Genomic DNA, 26,706 nt, shown 5'->3' with positions numbered 1-26,706 from the left:
TACAGCGACTGGGAGCTTAAAGCCCGGATTTGATATACCTTTGGGTGGGTGGCCTAATATAAGATTCAGCTGGATGTAACATCTAAGGGCAATATTGGCCTTTCGGTTAAATTCAATAAAGTCCTATGGGAAAATTTTCTAAGCTGGCCGCCTGACGTTATACATTTGTTATAAATGCCGTCAAGTCCACCGCTTGACAAGCCATACGAAATCAGTTCAACACTTCTCTTCTCTTTCATATATTCCTATATCTACTATTTACACAAGCCGAGAACTCCACTTCCAAAGTCTTCTCTTCAACTACAGCGGACGCGCCCCCGAGTAATCTTTGTCGAATCCAGGCTAGGCAGTCCTCCCCACATGATTTGCAGACCCGCTATACGATGCCATGGAGTTCCACCGACGTTTTCCACGCAGGGTGTAATTTTCCGTCAGCGTTACGATAATATAGGGCTTATCAGTTTCGAGAGGGTTGCGACGAGCCGCAGCTCCTTGGCCTCCCGAGTTGGGGCGCCTTTTCTGCGCACAATGGTTCAATCCAGATGGAAAGAGCCTGTCTCCTTTTCCACATAAATATTGACCTTTTCCGTCGTAGAAGGGCTCGATGTTTCCCCTATATGGACTGAGGTTGAAAGTCACGTGATATGTTTTCTCTTCGGACGATGGTTATGCCAGGAACATGAACTGCGTACGTAGTGTGACCAACTGATTTTACGGGTTATAGAGGAGCCAGTCAAGCAAATCCAATCCATGCAAAGCCAAAATGCCTGTATTTTACAAAACACCGGATGCTACCGTAGGTTATAGACGGGGCTGAGTATCAGGTGTCAAGAAGAGGGCAGACACCCAACACGCACTTCGGGGTCAACAACAGCAACAAAGAGATAAAAAATCATACACAAAGGGTGGTACAAAAGGAAGATATTTGACGCTAGCTCCCACCACACAACCGACGGAACATAAGAAAATCAGCTCAACTCAACGATGTATGAGAGCAAAGCACGTTTACTCGCCCTTCAGACGCTCCTGGTGAACGGAGAAAGCATCCTCCAGGAATTCCTGCTCCTCCTTGAGGTGGACGGCCTTGAGACCGGTCGCGACCGAGGCGCTGGGCGAACGGCCAGCGTACATGATGTGGCGGCGGTTGTGGTGCTCGGTTGCGTTGAGCAGGGTCTCGATGCGCGGCTGGACGAAGGACCAGGCACCGGCGTTCAGAGGCTCCTCCTGGCACCACACGATGTTGCGGGCGTTGGGGTAGCTGTCCAGGTTCTCGCGCAGCTGGTCCCACGGGAAGGGGTGCAGCTGCTCGACACGGGTGATGGCCGTGTTGCGAATGCCGTTGGCCTCGCGGTGCTTGACGAGCGCGGCGTACACCTGGCCAGAGCAGATAACCACGCGCTCGATCTTCTCCGGTGCGTCGATGGTGTTGCCGTGGGCCGGGTCGCGGATGATCCACTGGAAGTGCGAGTCGTCGCTGAAAGCCTCGATGTCAGAGCGGGCAATCGGGTGACGCAGCAGCGACTTCGAGAAGAAGATGATCAGAGCTGTACCGATTAAGTTAGCTTAGTGATTTCAACATGGGAAGAGAAAAGATACGTACGCTTGCGGAACTGGCGGTGCATCTGGCGACGCAGCAGATGGAACAGGTTAGAAGGCTCGGTCATGCAGGCAATCTGCATATTGCAGTCCTGGTGCTGGCGGTCCAGTCTCTCTGGCGACGGGAACACGCGAGGCTCCTCGTTGCACAGCTGCAGCCAGCGCTCCATGCGACCGGACGAGTGCTCGGGACCCTGGCCATCGTAACCGTGGGGCAGGGAAACGACCAGACCGGAACGCTGCAGCCACTTGGTCTCACCGGAGGCGATGAACTGATCAATGATACACTGAGCGTTGTTGGCAAAGTCACCAAACTGAGCCTCCCACATGACCATAGCGTTGGGCGAGGTTAGCGAGTAACCGTATTCGAAGCCAAGGCAACCAAACTCGCTCAGGGACGAGTTGGTAATCACGAAGCTGCCCTGCTTCTCGCTGATGTGCTGCAGGGGAGTGTAGGTGGCCTCATTCTCCTGGTCGTGCAGGACAGCGTGACGCTGGGAGAAGGTACCACGCTCGACATCCTGTCCAGAGACACGGACATGGTAGCCCTCATCGACGAGCGAACCGAAAGCAAGAGCCTCGGCGGTGGCCCAGTCGATGTTCTTGCCCTCATCGACAGCCTTCTTGCGGCCGCTCAAAATACGCTTGAGGTTGCGGTGAAGAGTGAAGTCCTTGGGAGCACCGCCGATCTTGTCGGCGATATGGCGCAACATGGTGGGCTCCACGGCGGTGGGCAAGTGAGGAAGCACCTCGGTGGCCAGCTCCTTGGGAGTCTTGAAGTTGTTCCAGGCGGAGGTCAGCCATTCCTTGCTGGTGGGCTGGTAGTCGCGGCTGCGGTCGAAGCTGTCGTTCAGCATGCCCCAGACCCACTTCTTGTGCTCATCGATGTCCTCCTTGGTGAAGGTACCTTCGTTGATCAGCTTCTCGATGTAGGTGTCGAGCTGAGCCTTTTGGGCAGCAACGCGCTTGTACATCAGGGGCTGGGTGAAGGAAGGCTGGTCGGTCTCGTTGTGGCCCTGTTTACGGTAGCAGACGATGTCAACGACAACGTCGCGCTTGAACTCGGCGCGCCAGTCGGCGGCGACCTGGCAGACGTAGTTGACGGCCTCGACATCGTCGGCATTCACGTGGAAGACGGGGGCATCAATGGACTTGGCAATGTCCGAGCAGTACGGAGTGGACCGGGCAAAGCGAGGGTCGGTGGTGAAACCGATCTGGTTGTTCACAACGATGTGGATGGTACCACCGGTCGAGTAAGCCGGAAGGGAGTGGAAACCCATGGTCTCATAGACAATGCCCTGGGCGGCAAAAGCAGCGTCACCGTGAAGCAGGACACCCATGGCCGAGTCGTAGTTGGTCTCATCGTTGTTGTAGTGCTGGATAGAACGGGTCTTGCCCAGGACAACGGGGTCCTCGGCCTCCAGATGGGACGGGTTGGCCACCAGAGACAGCTGCACGCGCTTACCCGAGGGGGTCGGGCGCTCGAAGTTCATGCCCAAGTGATACTTGACATCACCGGAGCCCTCGTCGGACGGCTCGGTCGAACCAGCAAACTCGCTGAAGATGGACTCGTTCGGTTTCCGGACAACGTTGGACAGCACGTTGAGACGACCACGGTGAGGCATACCAATGACAATGTCCTTGATGCCGTAGTCGACGCTGCGGTCAATCAAGGCCTTCATACCGGGGACAAGAGTCTCACAGCCCTCCAGACCGAAACGCTTGTCGTTGGGGAACTTGGTGGCTAGGAAGGACTCGAAGCTGGAACTCCAGATCAGACGGTCGAGGATACGGCGCTTCTCGTCGACGGAGTACTGGTAGGGCTCGGGGATCTCGAAGCGGTCACGGATCCAGTCGCAGGGCTTGCGGTCAGGAATGTGGATGTATTCCACACCGTACGAGCCGCAGTAGATCTTCTCGCAGGCGCCAATGATCTCGCGAAGGGTCATCTTCTTGCGGCTCTCGGAGAGGAAACGAGGTAGAATACCGGGTCCCAGGGCAAACTCCTCGTCCAGATCGCGCTCGGTGAACCCGTAGTGGTCCAGCTCGAGCTCCTTGGGCTTGTCATAGCCGAAGGCCTCGGCCTCACCACGGATACCGAGAGGGTCAATCTTGGCCTTGTGGTGGCCACGGGCCTGGTAAGCACGCACCAGAAGCTGGACCTTCAAGTGGTTCGCGACATCAGCGCCGGCGGCGAGACCGGTGCCGGGCATAGTCTGGGGAACGCCACCGGTAGGAGTGGGGACAAGGGTGGGAGGAGGCGTGAAGGCCTGGGACATGGGCATGTTACCCTCTTCCATGTTCTTAAAGTAAGTTTGCCACGAGATGTGGACGGAAGACGGGTCGTTCTTCCACGCCAGATACATCTCATCGATGTAGTTGGCGGTGTTTCCCTGGAGGAAGGAATCGTTCGGATCCTGTATTCCAAAAACAAAGGCGTTAGTCCATTGAATTCTCGTCGTTCGGCGCAGATATTCATGGATCACGGCCGATCACCGAAGGCTATTGTAGCTTACCACTCCCTTGCTCGTCTCCTCCGCAGATACCGCATAGTATCGTGCGCCGTTGAAAGCGCGGTCGACAACCGCCAGAGGACGGCGGGCCGTCAAACCGAAGCCGGAGGACTTGGAGGCGCCGCGAACATTCGAAGCCAGATGAACGGTTCTCCGGCATGAAGAGCAGGCAGCACCGCGCAGCATACCGCTGCGGGTGGCCTTCAAAGCAGTGTTTCTGAACATTGCGGGATTTTTTTTCTTTCTTTCAGGCGAAACGAAGAGATGTGACGTAACTCAATCGAAGGGGGAAAAGATCACTCGTAATGAAGAATCGAGATTCTGTACTGTTTGTCAGGGGACGAGTCAGCCGACCAACACATACGAGGCGAAGGCGTTCTGCCCAAGCAAGAAGGAGAGAAGAGGCAAACATACAAATCGAATCAAAATAAAGACAGGTGTCGACTATTGCCGTAGCACCTGTATACACACGGAACTCATCAAAGAGCCGAACCTCTTTTTGAACAAACAAAAACAAGGGGGTGGGGGTGGAAAGGAGAGGAGAGGAAGTGCACAGGGCGCAGGGGAGAAAGGGCGAAAGAACAAGAAGCCAGTGAGGTGAATCGTTGCCGAGACTGACGGGCCGGGCGGATGTGGCTGGTGCGCTGACTCAGCCCCGTCGGGATGTGTGCCGGCTATGAAGACTCCCGACTGCGGATCTTTAACGGCGTATTTCGGACGAGTTCAATTATTATGATTCTGGTTGTGAGGATGCTCTATCCAGAATGAGATTCAACTACTCGTGTTCTTTACAGAATCATAGACGCAAAAGAAAGAAAGAGAGAGTTAAAAAAAAAATACACGTGTATTAGCTGCCACTCAGGCAGGAGATAGATAGTATGAGGGACATATTCGTAAGATCGTGAAAATAAAAAACAACAACGACGACAGAAGTGGCGTCGCCAAAATAAAACCAAACTGTTGTAATGATATATGTATATGCAAAATGAGATCGATGGCGTGGCCCAGATGATGAGTGATTAGTTTCCGCTGATCGGCCATTCGTCCCAAAAATCGCGGATGGAGGCGCTGTCGATTCCGCACTCCGAGGATCGGCAGATCAGGCCTGGACTAGGCGTGCGCCTCAAAAGGCCTCTGTTGATGGTCTCTCGCCAGTGTGACCACCAGCAGACAGACCATCGTCTGTACTAAATGGCCGCACGTCCGAGACCGTCGGACTGGCTTCAGAAGCTGCAGTGAAGCTGCCCCGATTCGAGGAAGTCAGGGTGTGCGGCGGCGGACTGCCGGCACTGCTGCGCAGACTACCATTGCTGCCACCCCAGGCGCCGCGGCGCAGTTTCATGAGGGCGCTCAGCGACATCTCGTCGTCGAGATTGCCCATGTCCACGAGCTGCGCCAAGCCAGGACTGGCCAGAGAGGCGTTGGAGTGCCCCGCGCCGTGGGCTTTCAGCGAGATCATCGAGTTGCGCGTGCTCCATTCGCTGCGCTCCGTGATAGGCGTCAGACTGGGTTCTTGGAACTTGCCGCGGCCGCTGTGGCTGCGCGAGATGCCGTCCACGCCACGCGGGCCAAAGTATCCGCCGTTGGTGAGCTCTGACTCCGACTCACAGGTGCCGTGCGCTTGGGCGTAGAACCCGAATTCCTGGCCGTAGAACCCCTCGTCGTCGTTTTCCAGTGCTTCGGCGTTGGCAGCCGCGACGATTGGGTCATCGTACAGCGCATCGTCGTCGTAGATCGAATCCTCGAAGGCGTCTTCGTATGTCATGATATCGGCTGCCTGGCTCAGGCGGCTGTCGTCTGACACTAGACCCGGCTCGCCTGTTTGCGAGGCGCCAGAAACGCTGTCTCGTCCAATAGACTTCTCGCTGACGCTAAAGGTGCGCTCGAACCGGCTTTTAGAGGCTGCTTCATTGGCTGCGAACGCCAGCGCATGATGTAGCACTTCGAGGTTCTGTTCTGTCAACACGCCGCCGCGACCTCGCGTAGGACCCATGTTGGGGATCGGCTCGCCCAAGGGCCCGCGCTTGATCGAAGTGGTAACTCGGTAGTCACTGGCCACACTAGGCATATGCTTGAGGCCCGGGTTGCCATCCTCTTCCAGGACGCTCTCTTTCGCGACTGAGTCATTGCGGCGGAGTTTTTCGTCATCCGTAGAAGGAATGGGAACGACATGCTCGCCAGCAGGGTTCGGAGCAAATAGGTGGCCGGATTCGTCGTCGAACATGGATTCATCCACCTTGTTTTCATCATCTCCCGTGAGCGTGAGGTCCCCAAAATCACCATCGTCAAAATAGAGATCGTCGTCGTCGTCGTCGTCCTGCAAGGTCGAGGTCTGGGGTGGATTACTGCTCATGGAGAAGTGTCCCTGACGTTTAGTCTCTGAAGAATCGGTAGGCACTTGCTGAGACTGTTGTGCCGCATTCCCTCCAAAAGGGGAATCCTCATATTGGTAGGTCGCGAATTGGCTAGGCTGGGGAGCAGCAGGAGTGATCGGGCTAGCCGCAACAGGTGACAATCCGGGTATAGCCCAGGACTTGACCTCACCATTGACATCACGAGAAACCGACAGGGAATTGTAATCATCATCGTCATCATCGGCATCCGCATTGACACCGGGAATCTTCTCCTCGAGACCGTCGACATCATCCAAGATTTCGTTGTCGAATTCGTCATCAAAGTCATCAAAAAAGCTCTGTTCCAATCTGCGCGCGGCCGCTTTCTCCTTATGTTTTTCTTCCAGAAGCTTTTCCTGTACAGAAGACTCCACGCCGTTCATGTCGAAACTGAAGCGAGAGGCATTGCTCATGAAATGTTTTGGCAAACCTGAGAGCTGTGGAGGGACATGCGGGATGGTGTCTTGATCTTGATCCTGAGGATCCGCCGGAGGAGGGCTTGTTTTCTCCGGTGGATCCGGGGCAGGCTCTGAATCAGGGTGGTTGGCAGGATCTTGGTTTTGGTCTGGGAGTCGAGACGGAAGCTTCCTTGCAAAAACAGGTATCGACTTCTCGTAGCCAGGCTGAGATTGGTTCGTCAATAACGAAGACTGAAGATAGCCCTTGTTCTCGACTTGTAGCATCTTCTGGTCATCTTCAAAATGTTCTTTGAACACTGGGGAGTGATCACTCAGTCTCTTTTGATGATCACTCCATGGAGAATTTGAATCTGGTCCCCCCGACTGCGACGGAGATGGGTCATGGGCACTCTGAGGGTTTGCCTCTGGACCTGATAGATTCCGTCGCGGGCGAGGAGCAGAGAAGTCATGTACGATATTCCCTCGAATCCGCGGATCATAGTCGTCCGGAATCGCAGGAACCAAATTCTGTGCCCCGATGTTGGCCTCGTCGGTCCGCGAGCCAGGCACCTGAGAAGATCTCCGCCGAGCAAGAAGAGACATGGGGTTCAACAGATGAAGCATTGCCTTGCCGGACTTGTGAGATGTGTGGTCCGCCGAAAGATCACGATCCCCAGCCCGGCGTGCCACTGCACCAGCCCCCTCTGCTCTAAATTCTCTTTGCATGTTTTGTTTATCTGGGGACGACTCGTCGGGTGAAGCCCTGAAACGAGAGTGACCCGGATTGCCCGCTGCTGCCGTGGGCGACCGTTTTTGTGCGTCCACAGGCTGAGCCTGCAGCGTACGAAATCCCATCCCGCCAACGAAAGACCGACGAAAAGGCGAGGTGGGCTTGGAATTCGGCTCTCCCTCGCTGGCCTGGTCTTGCTGTGGACTTGGGCTCGGGATGGACAGTTGGGACGGTGAGATCAGGGCCGGTTCTCGATCGCGCTCCCCGGGGCTGGGACTCGAATGGGGACGATATTCTGCCTCTGTGAAGGGAGACGGAGCAGCAAGACTGAATGACGAGGAGAGTGCTGCTGTGGATGTGGTGATGTCTAGCTTGGCAGTGTCGGTCTCGAGCGGCGAATCGCTCGTTGGAGGTGGGGGGACATCAATGAAGGGAGCATCGTCTGGCGTCTTGGTGAGTATAGGGGTATCTGGGAGCGCCGGGAGGTGTGAAGGAATGCCGATAGGGCTCTCGTTTCCTCCTTTCGAGGATGTTGGCGCCGGGACGGGCGGAGGGGGTGCCGGTGGGAGCGCAGAACGGCGTTGGTCGCGGCGCCAGTAAGCGAAAGTGGGCATGGTGGCCGGGGCGACTGAGGGTCTCCCACAGTGGGCATAGGAGCCGACTCGATGTTCTCAGCAGTGGGAGTCGTCCATGGCAATCAATCGCTATGCTGAGGGGATGGCAGGCTCACGGTGGAGAAAGAGAAAGAGAACCAAACAAGAGCCCGCGCATTCAGCCTCACACATACCAGAGAAGCCAGACGGGGAGAAAGGAAGCGATTCGGCGACGCGTGTTAAGCCGTAGGGGAAAATGAGAGGTTGAGTCGAGAGCGACCGAAAAAGCACAGATAACAGTGGAAAACGTGCGCGGCAGATCAGGTTGCATCCCCTCGTGTTGATCACCACATCTGGAAGTGTGTTTGGGACCACCTCACAAGAGTAAGATAGAGGGTATCAACCCCATTGAGGTAGATCCTGCCAAGCTGGACTATGTGTTTGGGTGCCCTACCTAGGTATGTACAGAGATATATCTGTTACCTTCTCAGGAATGCTTCTAGGAGGGAGAAGCTCCCAGCTCAACCATCAAACCCCAAGATCTCATTAGCCCTCCTCGCCGCCTCTCTCCGTCCATCCTCCGCCTTCTCACTCACTTCAATCCCCAAACACCCCATTGCCCGCTTTCCCTGATCAGACAACCCATCCACCATCCCCCGCTCTTCAAAATTTCTCTCCCCAATTCCCCCCGGAAAGTCCGGCGGCGGTCTCCCCTCCAAGAACGACTCCCTCTGACTCTTCAAATAGCGAGCATTAACCTCGCACAGTGGCGCTGCAGGGATATACAGCACGCTTGAATCTTCAGTTCCCCGGTGCTGGTTCTCCACCATGTGCGCGACGTCGCAGTGCCAGAAGACGGCGTCGCCGGGCTGGACGCGCGGGATGGAGACGAATCCGTTGCTGTAGATGTGCGGGTGCTCTGTGGCTAGTAGTTCTTGGCCTGCGCCCATCGCTGCGCCGTGAAAGGTGCTTGTTTTGTCGTCGAGGGTCCATCTGTCGGTTTGGGGGTCCTGGTGGACGAAAGGGCGGAGGAGGGTGTATGCGCTGGATGAGAGGAGGTGCGGCATTACTCGTAAGGTGCCTGCTCCGGGGCTGCAGTCTGAGAGGGAGAGCCAGCCCTGTGAGTCTTGGTCAGTCCAGTTATTGGATTTGAATTCCTCGAGGCCCTGGGGAGGATTCACCTGGTAGGAGCGAAAAGCAGAGCATCCGCCTGGCCCATGATACATATCAACCGTCGCATTGAGCCGATGCGTGATAGCAAAGGGATCATGGTCCTCCCACTGGCCAGTCAATATCTCCTCGTAGCACTTGCGGTACTCGGGGTCCTCCCATCGCTCCAGCGAGCCCCCATCCAAATGAGGCCCAAGATTGAACGACGTATCACCGGGCTGCCAACCTGTGTTTTAGCAATGGAACAACCAGCCAAATAACCTACATACCTACCGTGCGGATGCGCAACCGATCGCAGTACGTCACCGGGACACTGGTATCAACAGGATCCCCCAGCGCAGCAGACCACACCTGGTTAAGCGCTGCCTGGGCAGTGAGCATATGCGCATGAGCTCTCGCCTCGAGCTGCGTCTTCGACCAGTAGATCTCATAGACCTGCGGATTATCCGCGGGAAAGCCCTTCGTGGACGGATTGAGATGTATATAATCCCGAACCCGCCTCTTCCAATCAAGCGCCTGCTCCACCGAAACCACTCCACGAATAATGATAGTGCCCCGTTTTTTCAGCGCGCGCTGAGCCTCGGCAGGTAGCTGCCCATTGTTGGTCTGGATCGCGGAGAAAGGGATCTCGGGGATCATTTGCGGATTCCAGTCAGCTAGTCTGTCTGCTGCGAGGGTGTCGAGGAGTCTCTTCCATCCGTCGAGAATGGCGCGGCCGTTATTGTGGGAGAGCTCTCGTTTGAGGGTTAGGAATCGTGTGGGTAGGTCCTGGGATTGCTTGGACATTGAGGTGAATGCATTGGCGATGGATCCCTCGTCGCGGTTGTGGGCTTGCTGGTTACCGCTGAGGTCGGCCATTGAGGCCATGGCCCGCTTTGCGCGGCGAGGGCTGGCAACAAGTGGCCGCGGAAGCGCTCTGGCTTGCACTAGGGTTCGTGGCAGAGCCATGGTGTAGCTATAAGAGGAAGAAGTGTTGTTTCCCAGATCCGGTTGTGTTTCCCCACATGGAGTGCAATGGTATATTTTAGCGTCTCTAGTGTAGTGTGTTACTTAGTATGAAAGTATTGAGAGGGTTGAACCAATGCCTGAATTTCAGATCTACTCCGAATAAATAAACACAAATAGCTCGCTGGTCTATTCCCGTCGTACTCTACATGGATATCGTAGTAAAAGAAGGAAGCCAAAAACACCCCACAATGATGAAATCAACAAAAACTCCTAGCGGATGCTCTGCCGCCAGCGATCAATCACATCACGTTGCGTGGGATCAGTAGGCGGTCTCGCCATGTTTGGCCCACAGCCATTGGCATACATCGCGTTCATGCCCATCATCAGCTGGTTGTAGGGATAGGCGTTCGGATACATCATTCCCTGGGCCTGCTGGGGCATCATGGGATAGCCCATGGGCGGCATCGGATACCCCATTGCCATTCCAGGTGGGAATTGCTGCACGGGCATGGACATGTGGGACTTTGCATATGGGTTTGTTGTTGTGTGCTGGAGGAGATCGTGCGAGGATTTGCGGGCAACAGGAACATGGGACGAACGTGTCTGCGGTAGGGCGGCCATGCTGCGATGGGCTCGGGGTGCCCGGTTGGGATTGATATTCCCGCGCGGGGGGCCGCTGCTCTCCTTTTGGAGTCGACTTCGGCGCTGGGCGAGGGTTTCGTTGTCGTTGTCATTCTTATTGGCTTCCTTTTCCTTTTCGGGCTCGGTGTCGTCTTTGGGAGCAACTCCAAGCCGGGTGTCGAATTCCGCTAGAAGTCCACTGGCGAATTCGGTGTCGGCCGGGTTCTGTCCTCGAAGTCGTCGCAAGCGTTCGGCCAGTGTTTCCCCCTCTTCGTCGTTGTCTGCCTCCGGCCCGGGGATCTCACTCTGATACACCGCTGTGGCGGGGTGGTCTGGTTGAGGAATGGGTTCACCCCGTAGCCGGGCACGACGTGTGCTCAGCGGCTCATTCTCTTCCATCTGCCGCTTCTCCATCAGTCCCGCCGGACGTTCCTCGTCCTCGACTTCGGCTTCGGTCTTGTCCGGGTAGAGCATGGCCAGCGGTACGTCGTCGTCATCTGCAGTATCGCGACTGTCCCACGCCAGAGTGACTGGTCGCCGCCGTCTTTTGGCATGCTGTTTTTGAGCCATAGCGTCCAGCTCCAGCAGTGTGGCCTGCATCCCATGCGTGGGCCTAGGCAGTGCCGTCCGCCGCCGCTGTTGCATCTCGTGCTTCCGTAGCTCCAGCTCCGCTAGCAGGGTATTTGGCGGTCCGACATAGTCAGAGAACTCTGCTTGCTCTTCCTCGTCTTGGTCGGTGGTGTGTGCCCCATCTTCTGAGTGCTCATCAGAGTCCTCGTGCATCTCATTCAAATCATCATTTGGGCGTCCCTCATCCCCTGAGTCCTCATGCTCGTTCCCATTGTTGGTGCTCTGACGTTGCCCCATCGTGTGCCATTTATTCTTGGTTTCTTTCCCTCGTACTTTCGCATAAACATATGACCCGACGTGGCCAGCAATAGGATGATCGGTGAACGCTGAGACTGGTGCGCGGGCCGAGGCGTCAAGGATGCTGTCCAAAGTCGCAACGGCGGAGTCCTGCTTGACGTCGACATCCAGCGAAGGACTCGGCTGTTGTTGTTCAAGAAAAACACTTGCACGTAGTTGCGGCAGAGGCGTCGACTGTCGGTGTCTGTTCTGGTGGTCGTCGTTGGGTGGCTGGTCAGATCCAGGCAGCCATGCGGTCGACTTTCTATTTTCGGCAGGAACGGAGCCCAGGAGCTGTGTCCGGCGCTTCTCGCGGTCTGTCACTGGTTTGCGGGATAGTTTCGGGGGTAGGTTGAGCATGCGCGGCACGGGTGCCGGGTAATATACCATGTGCTCTCCCGTCTGCGGCTCCTTGTACGCTTCCGGCTTGCTGGCCAGAGGCGGTCTGGTCAGGGAGACCCGGCGCGCGAGAGAGTTGGCTCGATCCAACGGTGCGAAATGCACGCCATCGAAATCAGTAAAGAGGGTTCGGGCTTCCTGATTGGTATCAATCGACGCAGCCGTCGGTGGGCGCTCGATTTCCGCCACAGCGACATCATAGTGGTTCTGGTAGAGCAAGTCGTTCGAGGTGTAAGCAGACGTCGGCGGCGGCGGCGGCAGCACAGGAAGGGGGATCGGGTGGGGAAAGTCGCCGTCCTCGTCGTGGATCGACTCCGAAACATGAGCCAGGTACGATCCGGATGCAGAGCGCTGACGCGGGGCCGAAAGAACCGAGCCATGACGGGAGGATGAAGAAGCAGCAGCGGGCGAGAATGTGCCATTCCGGAGAATCATCGAGTTGGACGCCGAGCTGCAGGATCGTCTCTTTTGTTCCTGGTCTATTCTCCGGATCTCACTCTCAATATCGACCGAGCTAGAGCTCAGCTGCTCCGCGCTCTGCTCCAGTCTCTCTACATTCCCCAGGTAGGCGCCCTGCAGCGACTGCAGGTCGGGCGTTGGATGGCTGAGGGGGACGGGGATGTCGCCGGAGGCGCTTCGCAAGGGCGGGTCGGACGAGGAATGTCGGTCGACCGTCGTATTGAGCGGAGGAATGTGGCGGGGTCCGCGTCCGGAGATGGGATCGGCGGCGGCGTAGTCATCGTCCTCCACGATTTCGTAGTCGGTGGAGGTCATGGAGTGGATGAAATGGCCGAGACGGGGAGGTGACGCGTGACCGGGAGCAGGCGAGGGGTCGCGTGAGGCGCCGGACGAAGCGTTGGAGGCCAGGTCGTAGTCGACCTGGTCGACGGCGCTGTACACCATGATATGCCCATTCACCGGAGCCGTGGGTTGGGTTGGGGTTAGGAGGAGGGAGGATGGAAGAGACAGAAAAAAGACCGGTCAGGAACGGCTAGTGGCCGCACGCGTGTCACCCGCGGCTAGATCTGGGTCAGCCATGAAGAAGGAAGAAAAAAACCGGGCATTGCGCAGTTAGTTAGGGAGCCAAGCCACTGTGACGGAGTGTCCTGGCCGACTGTTCTAGATTGTCGATCCCTGCTCTAACCGACTGGGCTGTTCCTTCAAGATTGACGCTCCAAAATCGACAGCACGATTGCCCGTTAGGGCAGGGCAACACACGAATCAATCCATTTCGGACGAAAATCAACCTGGCGATGCCCCACGATTTAGGCGGCCAAATAACGAACAAAAACTAGCCCCAAATAGGAAATAAAGAGTGGCAGAGCTGAGCGTCCCATTCTGGACATTTCCTGCCAATGTTCCTTCTGGATTGTTGATTTATTGTTTATTTACAGTCGTCAATCCTCATACTCCGACCACACCTCGGGCGCCGGATTGGACACTACCTTCGTGGCCGCCGGCATCGGCTGATCCAGACCCTCAATCTCCTTCAAGTTGGGCAGCTGGCTCTCTCGCTCCGCTAACAGTGCCCTGACATGCTCGTCGTACTCTGAGCGCTGCCCCTTTTGGTACCCCGTAATCTGCAACGACTGCAGGCTCTGCGGGATACTCCCGACGAGGGTCCATGAGTCCGCCGGGATCGGTAGGCGCTTGCTTTGTATGAAGTCCCCATCGTAGTCGTAGATTTGTTTGTATTTCGGCTTGGTGGACCAGGCTACCCCCCGGGCCAGAAAGAAAAAGGCGTCGATGCCGATTCGCAGGTGGGTGAGTTTCGTAAAATCGGCCAGTCCAGGCGACCAGGACTGCACACCAGCATCCCGCAAGTTGAGAGGCCATGGTTCTCCAGCGATATGATCGCCGTCCTCGGCGAGGGACTCCTCCGCTTCGTGGCTGTTGTCCCAAATCTCCTGCTCGAGTTCATCATCCCAGCCGACATCATCGCACAATCGATAATCGTCGGACTCTTGCCAGTACCAGTTCGATGGAACATAGGCGTCGATGTCAAGGTGGAGAACCTCGAGCGTGCGGACATGCTTCAGGAGCGCATGTGTCATGGGCAATGGCGCGAAGCTGGGTCTGTTCCACCTTTCACCACCCCCAGCTGTCAAGATAAACTCGGTCAAGACCTTGCACGACTTGATCGCCCGATTCAGAATCCGAAAATCGAGATTCGCGTTTGGAAGCCGGAGTCGACGAATGTTGGAGGATTGATCGGCCGGCTCGATGGTGGTCATCCATTCCGGGCATTTGGCAGCATTCATAGTGACCGAGTCGATGGCCGGCAGGCCCATGATGGGTCTTAGGCTTGACCAGATGTCAACCTTGGGATAACCATGAGTACTAGCCCAACCGCGACCGTGAGGGATGATTGTGATGTCTCGGAGATTCCTCGCAAACGGGTATTCGCTCGGCCTAGCCCCGGAGCGGCGCAAGATCAGCTCAGTCGGCATCCTGGAGTGCATAAAGTCTTCGCCGCTGTCCTCTTTTCGGTCCGAGATAGACGGAGTGCACATCAGACACGTCGTGGCCATGGACTGCAGTCTGGGACACACCGTGATCAGAACGGCGCACAGTGCATCGCCGATATTTCTATCTACATCGTCGCGATCTTTGTGCGAGGGAGGTAGTGGGCTAGCCTTGCTGCCCTCGGCAACCACTTTCAGTAAATAGAACACATGCTCTTCCATAACTTTAGGAAACCGGGCTGCTTCGGTGGCACGTTGAAGCAATCGCTTATCCTCGTCTGTCAAGGGCTTCTTATGCCGCTGGTGATCCCTGGCCAGAGTGTCATTCCAGAGAGTATTGCTGTCGAGTTCGATATGACGAACATAGTCTCTCAGCTGGGGTTTGCGCAGAATGGACAAGAGAATGTACAGGGCCCTTTCAAGATCGGCGCTCGAGCAAAGACGAATACGACGGTATCGCCGGCGAGCGTTCATGTCGCACAGGCGGTGCAGGGCTTTGCATGACCTCGCCAGGGCCGCGAAATCGCGTTGTGAATCCACGTGCGACACGACCAGGCGCAGTATATCCTCGGAAAAATCAAGGAGCGGCAACATGGCGGACCAGACTCAATGAGTGGAACCGGTCGGGGGGTTACTTGGCAGGATTTGCCCTTCTGCCCAGGTCCACGAGTGAGGCGGAGTGGTAGGTGCTCCAGATGGTCGTATACTTCGCAGACGTGACTCGCTGACATAAGACGCGTCCACCCTTTACGCCAGGCACGCGTGGTTCTTTCTCCCGTTGATGCTCGACCACATCATGTCGTACTATGATGTCGACTCCATCCTGACAGACGCCCAGGTATGTATTATGACTCTTACATTGATTGAACATTGGCTAACCTCCAGTCCAGAAACTGCCCTGTACCTTTGAGTTGGAGGTGCCCGGCCTGGGCATCCTCGAAGGCAACCCGGGAGAAGATGTCTGTCTTTACGACATCAATTGAACCATGCTGACCCCATCCAGATCAAAGCCGGAACCCGCATGGATCTCCCATTATGGTTGGGTGAAATGCTCTCGATCGGGTAGGGACCTCCTCCGAGCCATGCCCACCAGCAAGTAAGCTAACTCAACCACCAGAGCCCGTCTGGGCACCTCCCGTCTCGTCACGCTGGACATGCCCGACGCCCTGTCTGAGCGAGTGATGAATGCGTTAAAGGCCGATCCTCGCACTGTGGACTTGCGCGCGCTGGCCCCGCATTTCTACAGCCTGAGCGAGCGCATCCTCGAGATCTTTGAAGAGGAGGAGATGGTCGATGTCTTGAGTGATGTATGCGCGTTGCCTACTTACTTGTCAGTCCTATCCGCTGATTCGATGCGTTCTAGACCTTCAAGAAACGGGCGGCGGAGATTGCAGACCACGCCCATAACCCGCGGGGAGCGGTGGGCGATGGCGTGGATTTCCTACGCGGTCTGGATGAGACGGAGCGGCAATGTGGGTCATAGTTTTTTTCCTTCTTTATTTGGATCTTACTGACATGAATCCTGGCAGTATTCCGGTCGGCTCATGACCGGGCCAAGGAGATGCGGATCTGGTCGGGAGAAGCAAAGCGAAAGTAATTCCTTCATTCTGACGTGGATTGGGATTCCGACTTGACTGGTGTCGCTGGACGTGTCTCAGTAATGATGTGGAGACGAAGCTTAACTGTCCATAGTATATGATAAAACAACAATGATCAAACAGTCGAGACATCACATCGCTGAGTTTGTCTACCCCTAATTCCACGAACTAAAATCCCGGCAAGGGAATCTGAGACGGGTCTTGCTCCACGGGCCTCTTCCGATTGGCGATGATGGTGTTAGTGAGGCCGTTAGCCCGGTCCACCAAACCCTCTTTCTGCCAGGGGAGAGAAAGTACCGAAGGGAGAGGCTGGGCCCCAAAATTGGACATGGCCGTTGGATTAAGAGGCTTTCGGTCCATTCTTCTTCTTGTTCTCCCTTGATTTATCTCCATTCCTTCCCGTCTCCCACGCGACCACGAACTACCACCACAACAACAAGGACCAGGCCGGTGGGGCCTGATCAATTCCCTTTTCTCATCCTTCCGACTCATCATCTGGCAATTCCACTAGCTAGCGTCGCGCAAACCTTGGATTGCCCCCACAGTTCGCCCGAGCTCTGTCTGATTGCTAGATTTTCTGCATCCCTCACTTCTTGCAGTCTATCCATCCATCAATCCAATAATCCAGATGCCAAGTCTCTGATTGCCTCTCCCCAGGGATCGATCCAGCCGGGGAATTATTCATGTCTGCGCATTGATTAGATGCACCGATTACCATGGACCGAAACTCCCACAGGCGGAGCTCTGGTGCCTTGCACCAGCCTGCTCCTCCTCCCGCCAGGGTCCCCATATATCATCCTCCGCCCGCGCCGCAGACTCGCAGCGTGTCGAGCAAGTGTCATTCCAGTCGTGAGTCCGCTCTGTCTTCTTTCCCTTCCCCCCTCTTCTTTTTCCGTTCGCGGACTGACCTGAACATGAACTCTAGACCAACCGGACCGTCCTCAACATCCATCGCTTTCCCGCGTCAAGGGTCGGAGCAATATGTATACGCCGCCGCGAATGAGTACCGAGATTTCTTGGCTGAATGACCAGTCGCCGATCGGTTCCGGCACAAGGACCCCTCCGCAGTGCAGTAGGTCTCTCTACCCATATCAGCAGTCCGTGGATGCTGATGGTGCTGCCTATATAGAAACCCCCGAGAATGGCACCCCGACATTGGTGAACCCAGCATCGGCTCTCTTACAAGATCTACTGCATGAACAGCGCGCGCATCGAGGCTCCCGAGGGCCTGCGTCTGTGAACTGGGAGGATGATAGTGGTCCGCGGACCCCCAAGAGCGCCGGGGTGCAGGACGACAGTGCTTCCGAGAAGGCACGGAAAATCAGCGATGCTCTCTCAGCTGGTCTGAGACAGCCGCGAGAAATGGGAATGCGTGAAATGGACCAGGTAGGTCAGCCCAAAAAGCATTCCATAGCTTGTCTAACATCCCATAACAGTATATTTCCAAAATCAACAAGCTCAACTTTGATTTGAAGCTCGATATTTTCCATCGCGCGCAGCAGATGGGTGTTATGGAGAAGAAACTGGTGCGCATGCAAGAGATGGAAGAGGAGCTCGAGCGGATGCACGGGTTGGAAGAAGAGGTGGAGGAGCTTCGGGCCGCCAAAAAAGATAATAAAGAACTTCGTGTCTCGAACGAGCAACTGCACCGGGAGCTTGACAAGCGAGACCAGGCAGTTACTGAGGCTGTGGAATTGATCTGCCACCTGGAAACCAAGATCGAAGAGCTCGAGACCAGTGGACGATCCTCTCGGATGTCTGCCGGGGATGATATGGACTTGATGACGCCGAAAGCTCAGGATTTTGCAGTCGATATTCCGGAGAGGACTTCGTCCAAGCGAGGCCAGAAGAAGCAGCAATCCTCTGAACCTCGCCAGCTAACCAAGGCCCCTTCATTCCTACGGGACGACCACAAAAGCACGGCCACCCTGCGCAGTCTGTATGCTCCAGAGACCAACGGCTCGACTCTGAGCCAACTTACTAAATCAGAGAGCTTCCAGACAATAAACGATACAGCAGAACCCGGGTCGCCCCGATTGAGCATTCTCAGTGAATGCAGTGAATTGAATCTGTTCGATACCCCGTCGAAGTGGGATGACTTCGACCAACTCGAAATCCCGGTCCGGCAAGAAGCAGCCTTATCAAGCACTGCAAGCCTGGACAGCAACGTACTTCCGATGCGCCGAGAGGAAAGCAAAGAAGAACAGATCGATCGCTGGATGGCGTCACGGCCCGACATGTCCCAAACCATCATCGCCAGACGGAAGAACCGAACACCGAAGAAAGACAGTCCCAGCTTTGAGAGTGTCTTCAAGTCCAGCCGACGCCCGCCACTGGACACGGCTTTTGGGGGTGCGCGACTGCCTCCCACGCCTGACACTATGAGCACAGCCTACGCCGGCGTGCACAATGGCTCGAATGGGAGTGTTGCAGTCGACAGAAGTCCCCAGCCGGAGACGACCGCATTGTTGAGCGGGCCGCGGCTGGATCGGCCTCGATCTGCAGACGAGCTCACGACCAAGCATAGCTTCAACAGTGAGATCACAGACAGCATGCAGACAAACTGCAGTGATACACCTCGTCTGGGAATGACCATTGCTGAGTCTCCCACTATCTTCACCTTCAACACCGTCGCCGCCAAAGCTAGCGTGCTTCTTGGACCCGGAAGCCCTAACAACGTCCAAACATTTGCTGAATCGCTGCACCATCGCCAAGAATCCAAGGGTTCTTCCAAGGAGGAGGCACCGCCGGCTCGTGCTACTCTCAAGAAACGAAACCCCAACCCGCCCAAAGTTGCTACTCCAGAACGACGTCCAGCGCAGCACGACCCGTCACCTCCTCTGACACCTCAAGACTGGCTAGCAGCCGCATCGCAAAGTCCCCAGTCTCGGAAAGAGCGGACTCACGAAAGCCAGCCCCAAGAGACACAGGCTGAACCCGCGCGCATCCTCAGCCGAGCTGCGTTCCACGATGCTCGCAGCATCGCTTCGTACCCATCCGAGTCCGAGGCCTCAATCATCCCAACGCTGGATATCCACGGCCTCGATCTGCTGCAACAACCAGTCCCTGTCTCCGTCCCTGCTCCTATGATGGAGCCACAGACCGAGCGAGACCCAGCTCCCCGCCGACGCCTCAGTTTCCGTCCTCGCTTCTTCAACCGCTCTACTGGCGGCGGACCTCGCCGTCTCCAATCCTCGCCCATGGGTCCCGAACTCATGGATGACGACCCTGAAGACGGCGCCCCGTCGCCCAACATCCCCAAAACGAGAAATCCACCCAGTGCATCCCGCCGTCCTACATCCCACCTCCTAATGAACCCCGACGGAGACCAACAATCATATACCTACTCCTCCAGCATCCCCACCGCCGAAGAAGGATTCTACCAACTCGGCTCCAAAACTCTCCCCCGCTCCTTCACCGAATCAAACAATATGGCCATGGCTTCCTTACATGCATCGACCTCAGCCTCGAGCCGCCCTTCAACCTCCCACAGCATGGACTACAAGCGTCGTACCAGCTCTTTCGGCATCTTCGGCTGGATGAAAGGCGTCAGCGGGAAACGCTCGGAGCCCGCAACCCCCGTAACCGCGGCGGATATAAGAGAACCGCGTACGCTGTCGCGTCTTTCGGCGTATGAGAATAGTGACCATCCGTCTTCTCCTTCTCCTTCAACTCCGGCTTCGCCGCTTGTGCGCACGGTTAGTGGACAGAACATAGATGCCCCTGTGGTCAGGTCGAGACCTGGATCTGCGGCTGCAGGTCAGTTTGAGGAGCAGGCTCGGAAGCCAAGGTATATGGGTCGGAGGGCCAGAAGGGGGTGATCCTTATTTACACCAGTTTCTCAGTTTGGCCTTTTCTTCATCTTCTTTCTCTCTGTGTTATATGATACCCCACACAAGTTCTCTTTACCTCTCCTACTCCTAAAGAGTAGTTCGACCTTTTTTCTGCATTTTGGAGGGTGTCTTCGGCTTGTATGATACGGATAGTGATATTCGCATTTTATATTTGGGAAAAGGCGTTTTTGGAGAAATGACTGTTTTTCGACTAGGGAAGTCCTTCCTGCTGGCTCAGGCGAGGTTTTCTCTTATAGTTCTTATTCTCTGGGAGATTTGGTTAGTTTTTGATACCTTCGTTTAACCATGTGTTATTCCTTCGGTTCATCTTCATGCGTGATATCTCTTCGAGTAAGATGAATTTATTATTTTCTAGTCATTGCTTTTGCTTTAGTCGAGACATCATAATACCCTTCTGTGATAAGCTAACATTTTATATTCCGGATTCGGACTTTTTTTTTTCGCGGCGAGCAAGTTACGAGCAAGTAGTTCGTGGCTGTTGCTGTAGACGAACCAATGAGCCGTTAACTTATAGTCAATTCATATATCAAAATGTATTTCTTATATTTATAATAGTATTAAATTTAATATTCTCCTACCATGGTGCTCTGATCCGACCAAAGATCACTCTCGGCGCCGTCCAAGTACAGTATAGTCGGCCCATTCAAGATGTCGTCATCGATGAGTACGTGCTCATTGTGAATCAGAACGAACCTCCCCCCCTTGGACTTGTTGGAGAAGAAGTTCCGTCGAATCGGTGCCTCGTTGCGCGTCGTTCGGCTGGACGGCACAGAAGCCATTGCCGTGTACGGTAACGACTTGCTCCTGGTCCAACCGGATCTGCATATATCGTGACGAGCTGGCGAGCTGCCTGGGGACCCTGCTCAATCTTGTAGCGACTCTTACCGGCAACTATTGCCAGTCCAGATGGACGGACCCCCAGCTCAGCACGACCAAAACCACTAGGCGGGTCCAATCAAACCCGGCCTCCAGCTCCACTGTCAACTTCCCGCAGTATTTTATCACTTTCTTGACCTTCAGTTGAACTTGATTTCTTTGTATCTGCTACTTGGAAGACCAGAGATGGCCCAGACTAAGACATCCCCGCACTGGAGATTCGCGTACTTCCCCACACAGTCTGGGGGATCTGCATATTCCAGACCAACAATCCATCGCCACGTACAAGTGTCATCCAGAACTTGCTCATGTAGCGTATTTCCCCTCCAATTATTGTATCTAGAGACCAGCGATGCGGTCGGTTTTTAGCTTTCTTTGTAAATCCGCTAACGCTCGGCATCCCGCTTCCAGAAGTAAACAGCCGAAAAAGGCTCTCCAGGGAAAACGAGCCGAGTTTCACCTTCCTAGCTCATGACTGAATGACTGCGTTGGATTCAATGGTAATATTACGATTTACTAGTAGAAAGAAAGCGGGGATTTACTAGTAGAAAGAAAGCGGGGAAGCTTTCACTGGGTACTGCTGTGGGGGGTGTCAGAGTTTCCTATATCCGCGCTCTCCGGCAAACCTTGCCATATTGCTCTTGGCGAAGTGGGGCTGATGTATAGGTACTATATACTTCACATCATAACGGAATCCGCCGCAAGATGTACCAGTATTAGATGGATGGTTGAAAGGGAGCTGGAATCAATCACTTCTGGTCATATGTTCACAGACTTAGGTTTCTGTGGCCTGTGGAAGTTGTAGTTTATTAAGCTACCCAATCTCATATGTTCTCGTGGTTTGAGAGGCCAGTTGATCAACCTTGGAATAAAAGTAATACCGATTGATTCAATATACCCGGATACAGCCATATGACATGCTCCAAGTGAGCGCTACCACGCAGTGCTCACAATATTCAAGATAAATTCGTGGGGCTCGGGGATGTGGGAGTCAGGCAACCAGGGTAAGGCCCTGGGAACATATTGCATTTCTGATCTCACTACCAGATTGGCCCAACCTCCACACGCGGGGTTAAACCCTGCAAGCGGTGCAGCTTTAGCGGGATACAATCCAATACCTAACTGTGTTCGTGTGAGGGGCTTCAAGTAGAGGCAATGCGAGCCATATAAAGGCGCGAGCAACCTGACCTCGAGACTTGAATCCTGGTAGGATTGCCTTCCATTCAAAATATCAAACTCAAAGACAACTTGCAAAAATATCCATAGCTATGACTATCCCGGAAGAAGTTGACATCATCATTTGTGGAGGTGGTAGCTCAGGATGTGTCCCCGCAGGCCGCCTGGCCAATCTTGATCATAATCTCTCTGTTTTACTGATCGAGGCGGGCGAGGATAATCTTAATAATCCATGGTACTGAGTTTTTTATCGCATCTAAAGCCTTGGGCTCTGTACTCACATAGATCTAGGGTCTATCGTCCTGGTATCTACCCCGTTAACATGAAACTTGATTCGAAAACTGCATCTTTCTATCACTCTCGCGCCTCAGAGCATCTGGATGGGCGACAGGCCATTGTCCCTTGTGCCAATATTCTCGGGGGAGGGAGCTCAATCAACTTTATGGTAGGTCAATATGCCTGAAAAGAATAGTGGAGCTCAGCGCTGAATTTGACATAGATGTATACGAGAGCATCTGCCTCGGACTATGATGACTTTCAAGCCGAAGGTTGGACGACAAAAGAGCTGATTCCTCTAATGCAAAAGCATGAGACCTACCAGCGTGCATGCAACAATCCCGACTTGCATGGATTTGAAGGCCCTATCAAGGTGTCTTTCGGCAACCATACCTATCCTATCGCGCAGGACTTTCTCCGTGCCGCTGAATCCCAAGGAATTCCCACTACCGACGACCTTCAAGATTTAACAACCGGGTAAGAAGCACCTATACCGACATAGCTGGGACTCTACTGAAATTTATTGCACGGTAGTCATGGAGCTGAGCACTGGCTCAAGTGGATCAATCGCGACACTGGTAAGCTGATCATGTGCCCTTTTGGTTACCGATGGCTTCTAACTTCTCGCAATAGGAAGACGGAGCGATACCGCGCATGCGTATGTGCATAGTACTAGGTCCAAGCACTCTAACCTCCACTTGCAATGCAATACCAAAGTGGACAAGGTGATCATCGAGGATGGTCGTGCAGTTGGGGTCGTGACAGTCCCCACAAAACCTCTTAATGGCGAGGAGCCAGTTCGCAGGATATTCCGAGCACGCAAGCAAATCATCGTTAGTGGTGGTACACTCAGCTCCCCACTGATTTTGCAGCGGTCGGGAGTGGGCGACCCAGAAAAGCTGCGCGCCGCAGGCGTTGAGCCCTTGGTGGACTTGCCGGGCGTAGGGCGTAACTTCCAGGATCACTATCTCACCTTCTCGGCTTACAGAGCAAAGCCAGAGGTGGAGACCTTCGATGATTTCGTTCGAGGAGATCCGAAAGTCCAAGAAAAGGTGTTCCAAGAATGGAATATCAAGGGCACCGGTCCATTGGCAACCAACGGCATTGATGCTGGAGTCAAGATTCGACCCACGGAAGAGGAACTTGAGGATATGAAGAAGTGGCCAACCCCGGAGTTTAGTAGTGGGTGGGATTCGTACTTCAAGGACAAACCAGATAAGCCAGTGATGCACTATTCGGTCATATCGGGGTAAGTGGATTATGTTCATCCGCATGGAAATATATCTAACCCATATTCAGCTGGTTCGGAGACCACATGCTCATGCCCCCGGGCAAGTTCTTTACTATGTTCCATTTCCTGGTGAGTGACTTCAACTGTCCAAAGGGTCTTGTTGACTCCAAGTCTTCTCTAACAACCACTAAAGGAGTACCCGTTTTCCCGTGGCTCGACCCACATCCAATCGCCTGACCCATATGAGGTACCTGACTTCGATGCGGGCTTTATGAATGACAAACGCGACATGGCACCCATGGTCTGGAGCTATATAAAATCCCGTGAGACAGCTCGACGAATGAGCGCATACGCCGGAGAAGTGACAGGAATGCACCCTCAATTTGCCTATAATTCACCCGCTAGTGCGCGGGATATTGATCTGGCAACGACGAAGGCCTACGCTGGCCCAAATCATATTTCTGCAGGCATCCAACACGGTAAGAGCTTATCCTGGCCGTGAAGTCATTCAGCAGCAAAAGGCTTATACTATCATAGGATCGTGGTCGCAACCCTTGGAACCTGGGAAGCGGCCAGCACCCTCTATCCTTAGCTCTAACAGGCATGAAACCCACAGTCCCCTTGAATACACCAAGGAAGATATTGAGCATATCGAGAAATGGGGTAAGCCTCGGATAACGTCGTCTGTCTTTGACAATCAACAGCTAACCCTGTGCAGTTCAACGTCATGTTGAGACAACATGGCATTCTTTGGGAACATGTAGCATGGCCCCACGGGAGGGAAGCTCCATTGCGCCCCATGGAGGTGTTTTAGACGAACGTCTGAACGTCCACGGAGTGAAAGGACTGAAGGTCTGCGACCTGTCCATTTGCCCCGACAATGTGGGCTGCAATACTTTCAGCGTAAGTACTTGTTCATTCTTATTACAAGACCGCAAGGCTAATATACTAATTTGCAGACGGCTCTTCTTATCGGTGAGAAATGTGCTGTTTTGACTGCGGAGGATCTCGGCTATTCAGGAGAAGCTTTGAAGATGGATGTGCCGACGTATCATGCCCCCGGGGAAGTTATCAATCTCGCGCGGCTTTAATCGACAATGTTAAGGATTTGCGTTTCTGAGTTTTCTTTTGATAATCTAGCACAACACCAGAATGAAGACAAGAATTGTTCCTATCAAAGTTCATGCAGACTGTAGTTCCCACACGGGGTGATAGGCGATCAAGCGGCGACTCGCTTTGGGTGTTACAAGTTACGAGCGGAAAAGCGGCCGTTTCTCGCTTTGGAACCGGCCATTTTCGGCGTCAATTTCATAGGTCCCCGCAGTCTAGTTGTAATTCAAACATGAACTCCTTTTATAGTCTCCCACAATCCCATTCTCCTGAAACACCATACTCCAAAAAAAAAAAAAAAAAAAAAACAAACGCCTCTACCTTAAAAAAGCACCGCAGCTGAAAGGGTTCAAGTAACACACAGGCGAAAATAGAGTACACATGAAAAGAACTTTAGTACCAGTCATGACCGTTCTCACCCAGCTTCTTCTTCTTAGGATTCATAGAGATGACACGCTGGCCGGGCAGCGTATCAGCGGTAAATGCCGCTTCAAAGATACTCGCAATGCCGCGCTTCTCATAATGCTTGAAGGAGTCATAATCGTCTCGCGTACCGGAGATAGCACCCCACTCCTTGCCCGCAGGCGTGGTACCATCGCCCAGATCGCTCCACCGCGTGACGACGAGCGCCTGCTTGAACTGGACGCCCCGTGCATCGCTGTGGTCTTCTGCGAGTTTGATCTCTAACAGATACTCCGTCGGACACTCGGGACACCGCCGCATAGGCCGACAGAAGCCACAGAGGGTGACCAGCGAGTTCGGGTCGTGCACCCGTCCCGCCCATCGGTCTTTGACTTTGTGCTCGATGCCCTGCAGCCCGCCTGTCTGGCGTGGTTTGGGGATGTGGTCTAATGCACACTTGCAGGCGGGCATCAGCTCGCCGTCGCGCCAGTGCGGGCATGATGAGAAATACGGGCAGTAGTCCTCGCGGGAATACAATAGAAGTCGCTGCTGTGACGGTGTCAGGACCGGGGGTGCGAAGGTCTGACTCTTCACACGCATCAGAAGTCGGCCCTCGTGGACATGGAAGCGCGAGTGGAATGACCAGCCATCTCGCATCCAGCGGCGGCCGAGCGACTCCGCGGTGAGGCCGTAGCTGGGCCCGAAGCGGTGCGCACGCATTACTAACTGGACAAACAAGAAGGGCATCATGCGTCCGTGTGTGATGGGCGTGCGTGGAGGCGGATTGAGCGCGTTCAGCGCATTGGGACACTCGAAGAGCGGGTTCACCACGTGCGTGGGCTTGAGGCGCTCGCTTCCTTCTTGTGTGCGTCGGTGGAATTTGGCGCATGGGAAACATAGGAGAGAGTGTGGAAGCGAGCGGTCGAGTCCGGCCAGGAACTCGATCCTGTAGTTGTAGTTTCGTGGGTGGTGCAGCGCCGTGAAGAATTGTGGTCCCAGACGGCGGTAGAGCGTGATATTGGCGAATGCGAGACTGGCCGCTTCTGCAGGAGACAGGTATTGAGCTATGTTATTCCAGAGTTCAGATGTCAGACTGGCAATATCGCCTTCCCCGGGCGGCCGGTTGTCGTCATCGATCATATTGGGGCCGTAGGTGTCCATGGGCTCCAGCAGACCCAGTGTATGGATCATGGTTGTATAATCACGGCGCTCGCCGAGTTGCGTATCTATCTGCGCATGCGTTTGCTTGTACTTGAGCTGGTGCGCCGCCAAGGGCGCGAGCGCCGGCATTGGCGGAGGTGGTTCGTTGGCGCTGGGACGAGCGGCCAGCCGCAGGTCGGTGGTAGAGGCATTCTTGCGCAGGGTCTGGCGGGATTTCTTCGGACGCAGGGCACTGGCAAAGAAGGCTTTGACACCCTGCTTCTGCCCTGGGCTCTCAGCGGACATGGTGT

The 26,706-nt window shown here is 54.7% G+C and overlaps 9 protein-coding genes across 9 annotated transcripts; 3 read left to right on the top strand and 6 right to left on the bottom strand.

Moving 5' to 3' along the window:
* Positions 1-1,005: 1,005 nt before the first annotated feature.
* Positions 1,006-4,334, bottom strand: PFLUO_LOCUS8909 (2-oxoglutarate dehydrogenase E1 component; the record flags this gene model as incomplete). Its single annotated transcript, XM_073786685.1, has 3 exons — positions 1,006-1,544; positions 1,601-4,013; positions 4,113-4,334. The coding sequence occupies 3 exons, from the start codon at positions 4,332-4,334 to the stop codon at positions 1,006-1,008; spliced, it is 3,174 nt and encodes a 1,057-aa protein (XP_073642916.1).
* An 898-nt stretch (positions 4,335-5,232) lies between these two features.
* On the bottom strand, positions 5,233-8,244 carry PFLUO_LOCUS8908 (uncharacterized protein; the record flags this gene model as incomplete). The annotated part of the gene is made up of 1 exon (XM_073786684.1): positions 5,233-8,244. The coding sequence occupies one exon, from the start codon at positions 8,242-8,244 to the stop codon at positions 5,233-5,235; it is 3,012 nt and encodes a 1,003-aa protein (XP_073642915.1).
* Positions 8,245-8,744: 500 nt separating this feature from the next.
* On the bottom strand, positions 8,745-10,341 carry PFLUO_LOCUS8907 (uncharacterized protein; the record flags this gene model as incomplete). Its single annotated transcript, XM_073786683.1, has 2 exons — positions 8,745-9,611; positions 9,667-10,341. The coding sequence occupies 2 exons, from the start codon at positions 10,339-10,341 to the stop codon at positions 8,745-8,747; spliced, it is 1,542 nt and encodes a 513-aa protein (XP_073642914.1).
* Positions 10,342-10,611: 270 nt separating this feature from the next.
* Positions 10,612-13,170, bottom strand: PFLUO_LOCUS8906 (uncharacterized protein; the record flags this gene model as incomplete). Its single annotated transcript, XM_073786682.1, has 1 exon — positions 10,612-13,170. One exon carries the CDS (start codon positions 13,168-13,170, stop codon positions 10,612-10,614), a length of 2,559 nt encoding a protein of 852 aa, XP_073642913.1.
* A 494-nt stretch (positions 13,171-13,664) lies between these two features.
* Positions 13,665-15,326, bottom strand: PFLUO_LOCUS8905 (uncharacterized protein; the record flags this gene model as incomplete). Its single annotated transcript, XM_073786681.1, has 1 exon — positions 13,665-15,326. The coding sequence occupies one exon, from the start codon at positions 15,324-15,326 to the stop codon at positions 13,665-13,667; it is 1,662 nt and encodes a 553-aa protein (XP_073642912.1).
* Positions 15,327-15,528: 202 nt separating this feature from the next.
* On the top strand, positions 15,529-16,329 carry PFLUO_LOCUS8904 (DNA replication protein; the record flags this gene model as incomplete). The annotated part of the gene is made up of 6 exons (XM_073786680.1): positions 15,529-15,570; positions 15,623-15,691; positions 15,736-15,794; positions 15,850-16,039; positions 16,096-16,204; positions 16,262-16,329. The coding sequence occupies 6 exons, from the start codon at positions 15,529-15,531 to the stop codon at positions 16,327-16,329; spliced, it is 537 nt and encodes a 178-aa protein (XP_073642911.1).
* A 982-nt stretch (positions 16,330-17,311) lies between these two features.
* On the top strand, positions 17,312-20,151 carry PFLUO_LOCUS8903 (uncharacterized protein; the record flags this gene model as incomplete). Its single annotated transcript, XM_073786679.1, has 3 exons — positions 17,312-17,402; positions 17,460-17,716; positions 17,767-20,151. The coding sequence occupies 3 exons, from the start codon at positions 17,312-17,314 to the stop codon at positions 20,149-20,151; spliced, it is 2,733 nt and encodes a 910-aa protein (XP_073642910.1).
* A 2,407-nt stretch (positions 20,152-22,558) lies between these two features.
* On the top strand, positions 22,559-24,834 carry PFLUO_LOCUS8902 (mitochondrial precursor; the record flags this gene model as incomplete). Its single annotated transcript, XM_073786678.1, has 9 exons — positions 22,559-22,681; positions 22,736-22,989; positions 23,047-23,090; positions 23,146-23,761; positions 23,812-23,872; positions 23,937-24,222; positions 24,281-24,406; positions 24,462-24,646; positions 24,703-24,834. 9 exons carry the CDS (start codon positions 22,559-22,561, stop codon positions 24,832-24,834), a joined length of 1,827 nt encoding a protein of 608 aa, XP_073642909.1.
* Positions 24,835-25,246: 412 nt separating this feature from the next.
* On the bottom strand, positions 25,247-26,701 carry PFLUO_LOCUS8901 (uncharacterized protein; the record flags this gene model as incomplete). The annotated part of the gene is made up of 1 exon (XM_073786676.1): positions 25,247-26,701. One exon carries the CDS (start codon positions 26,699-26,701, stop codon positions 25,247-25,249), a length of 1,455 nt encoding a protein of 484 aa, XP_073642908.1.
* Positions 26,702-26,706: the final 5 nt, after the last annotated feature.

The sequence above is a fragment of the Penicillium psychrofluorescens genome, assembly GCF_964197705.1.
Source record: "Penicillium psychrofluorescens genome assembly, chromosome: 6".
Taxonomy (NCBI): Eukaryota; Fungi; Ascomycota; class Eurotiomycetes; order Eurotiales; family Aspergillaceae; genus Penicillium; species Penicillium psychrofluorescens.
Note: the sequence above shows the minus strand (reverse complement) of the source record. Positions and strands in the feature narration are given on the sequence as shown.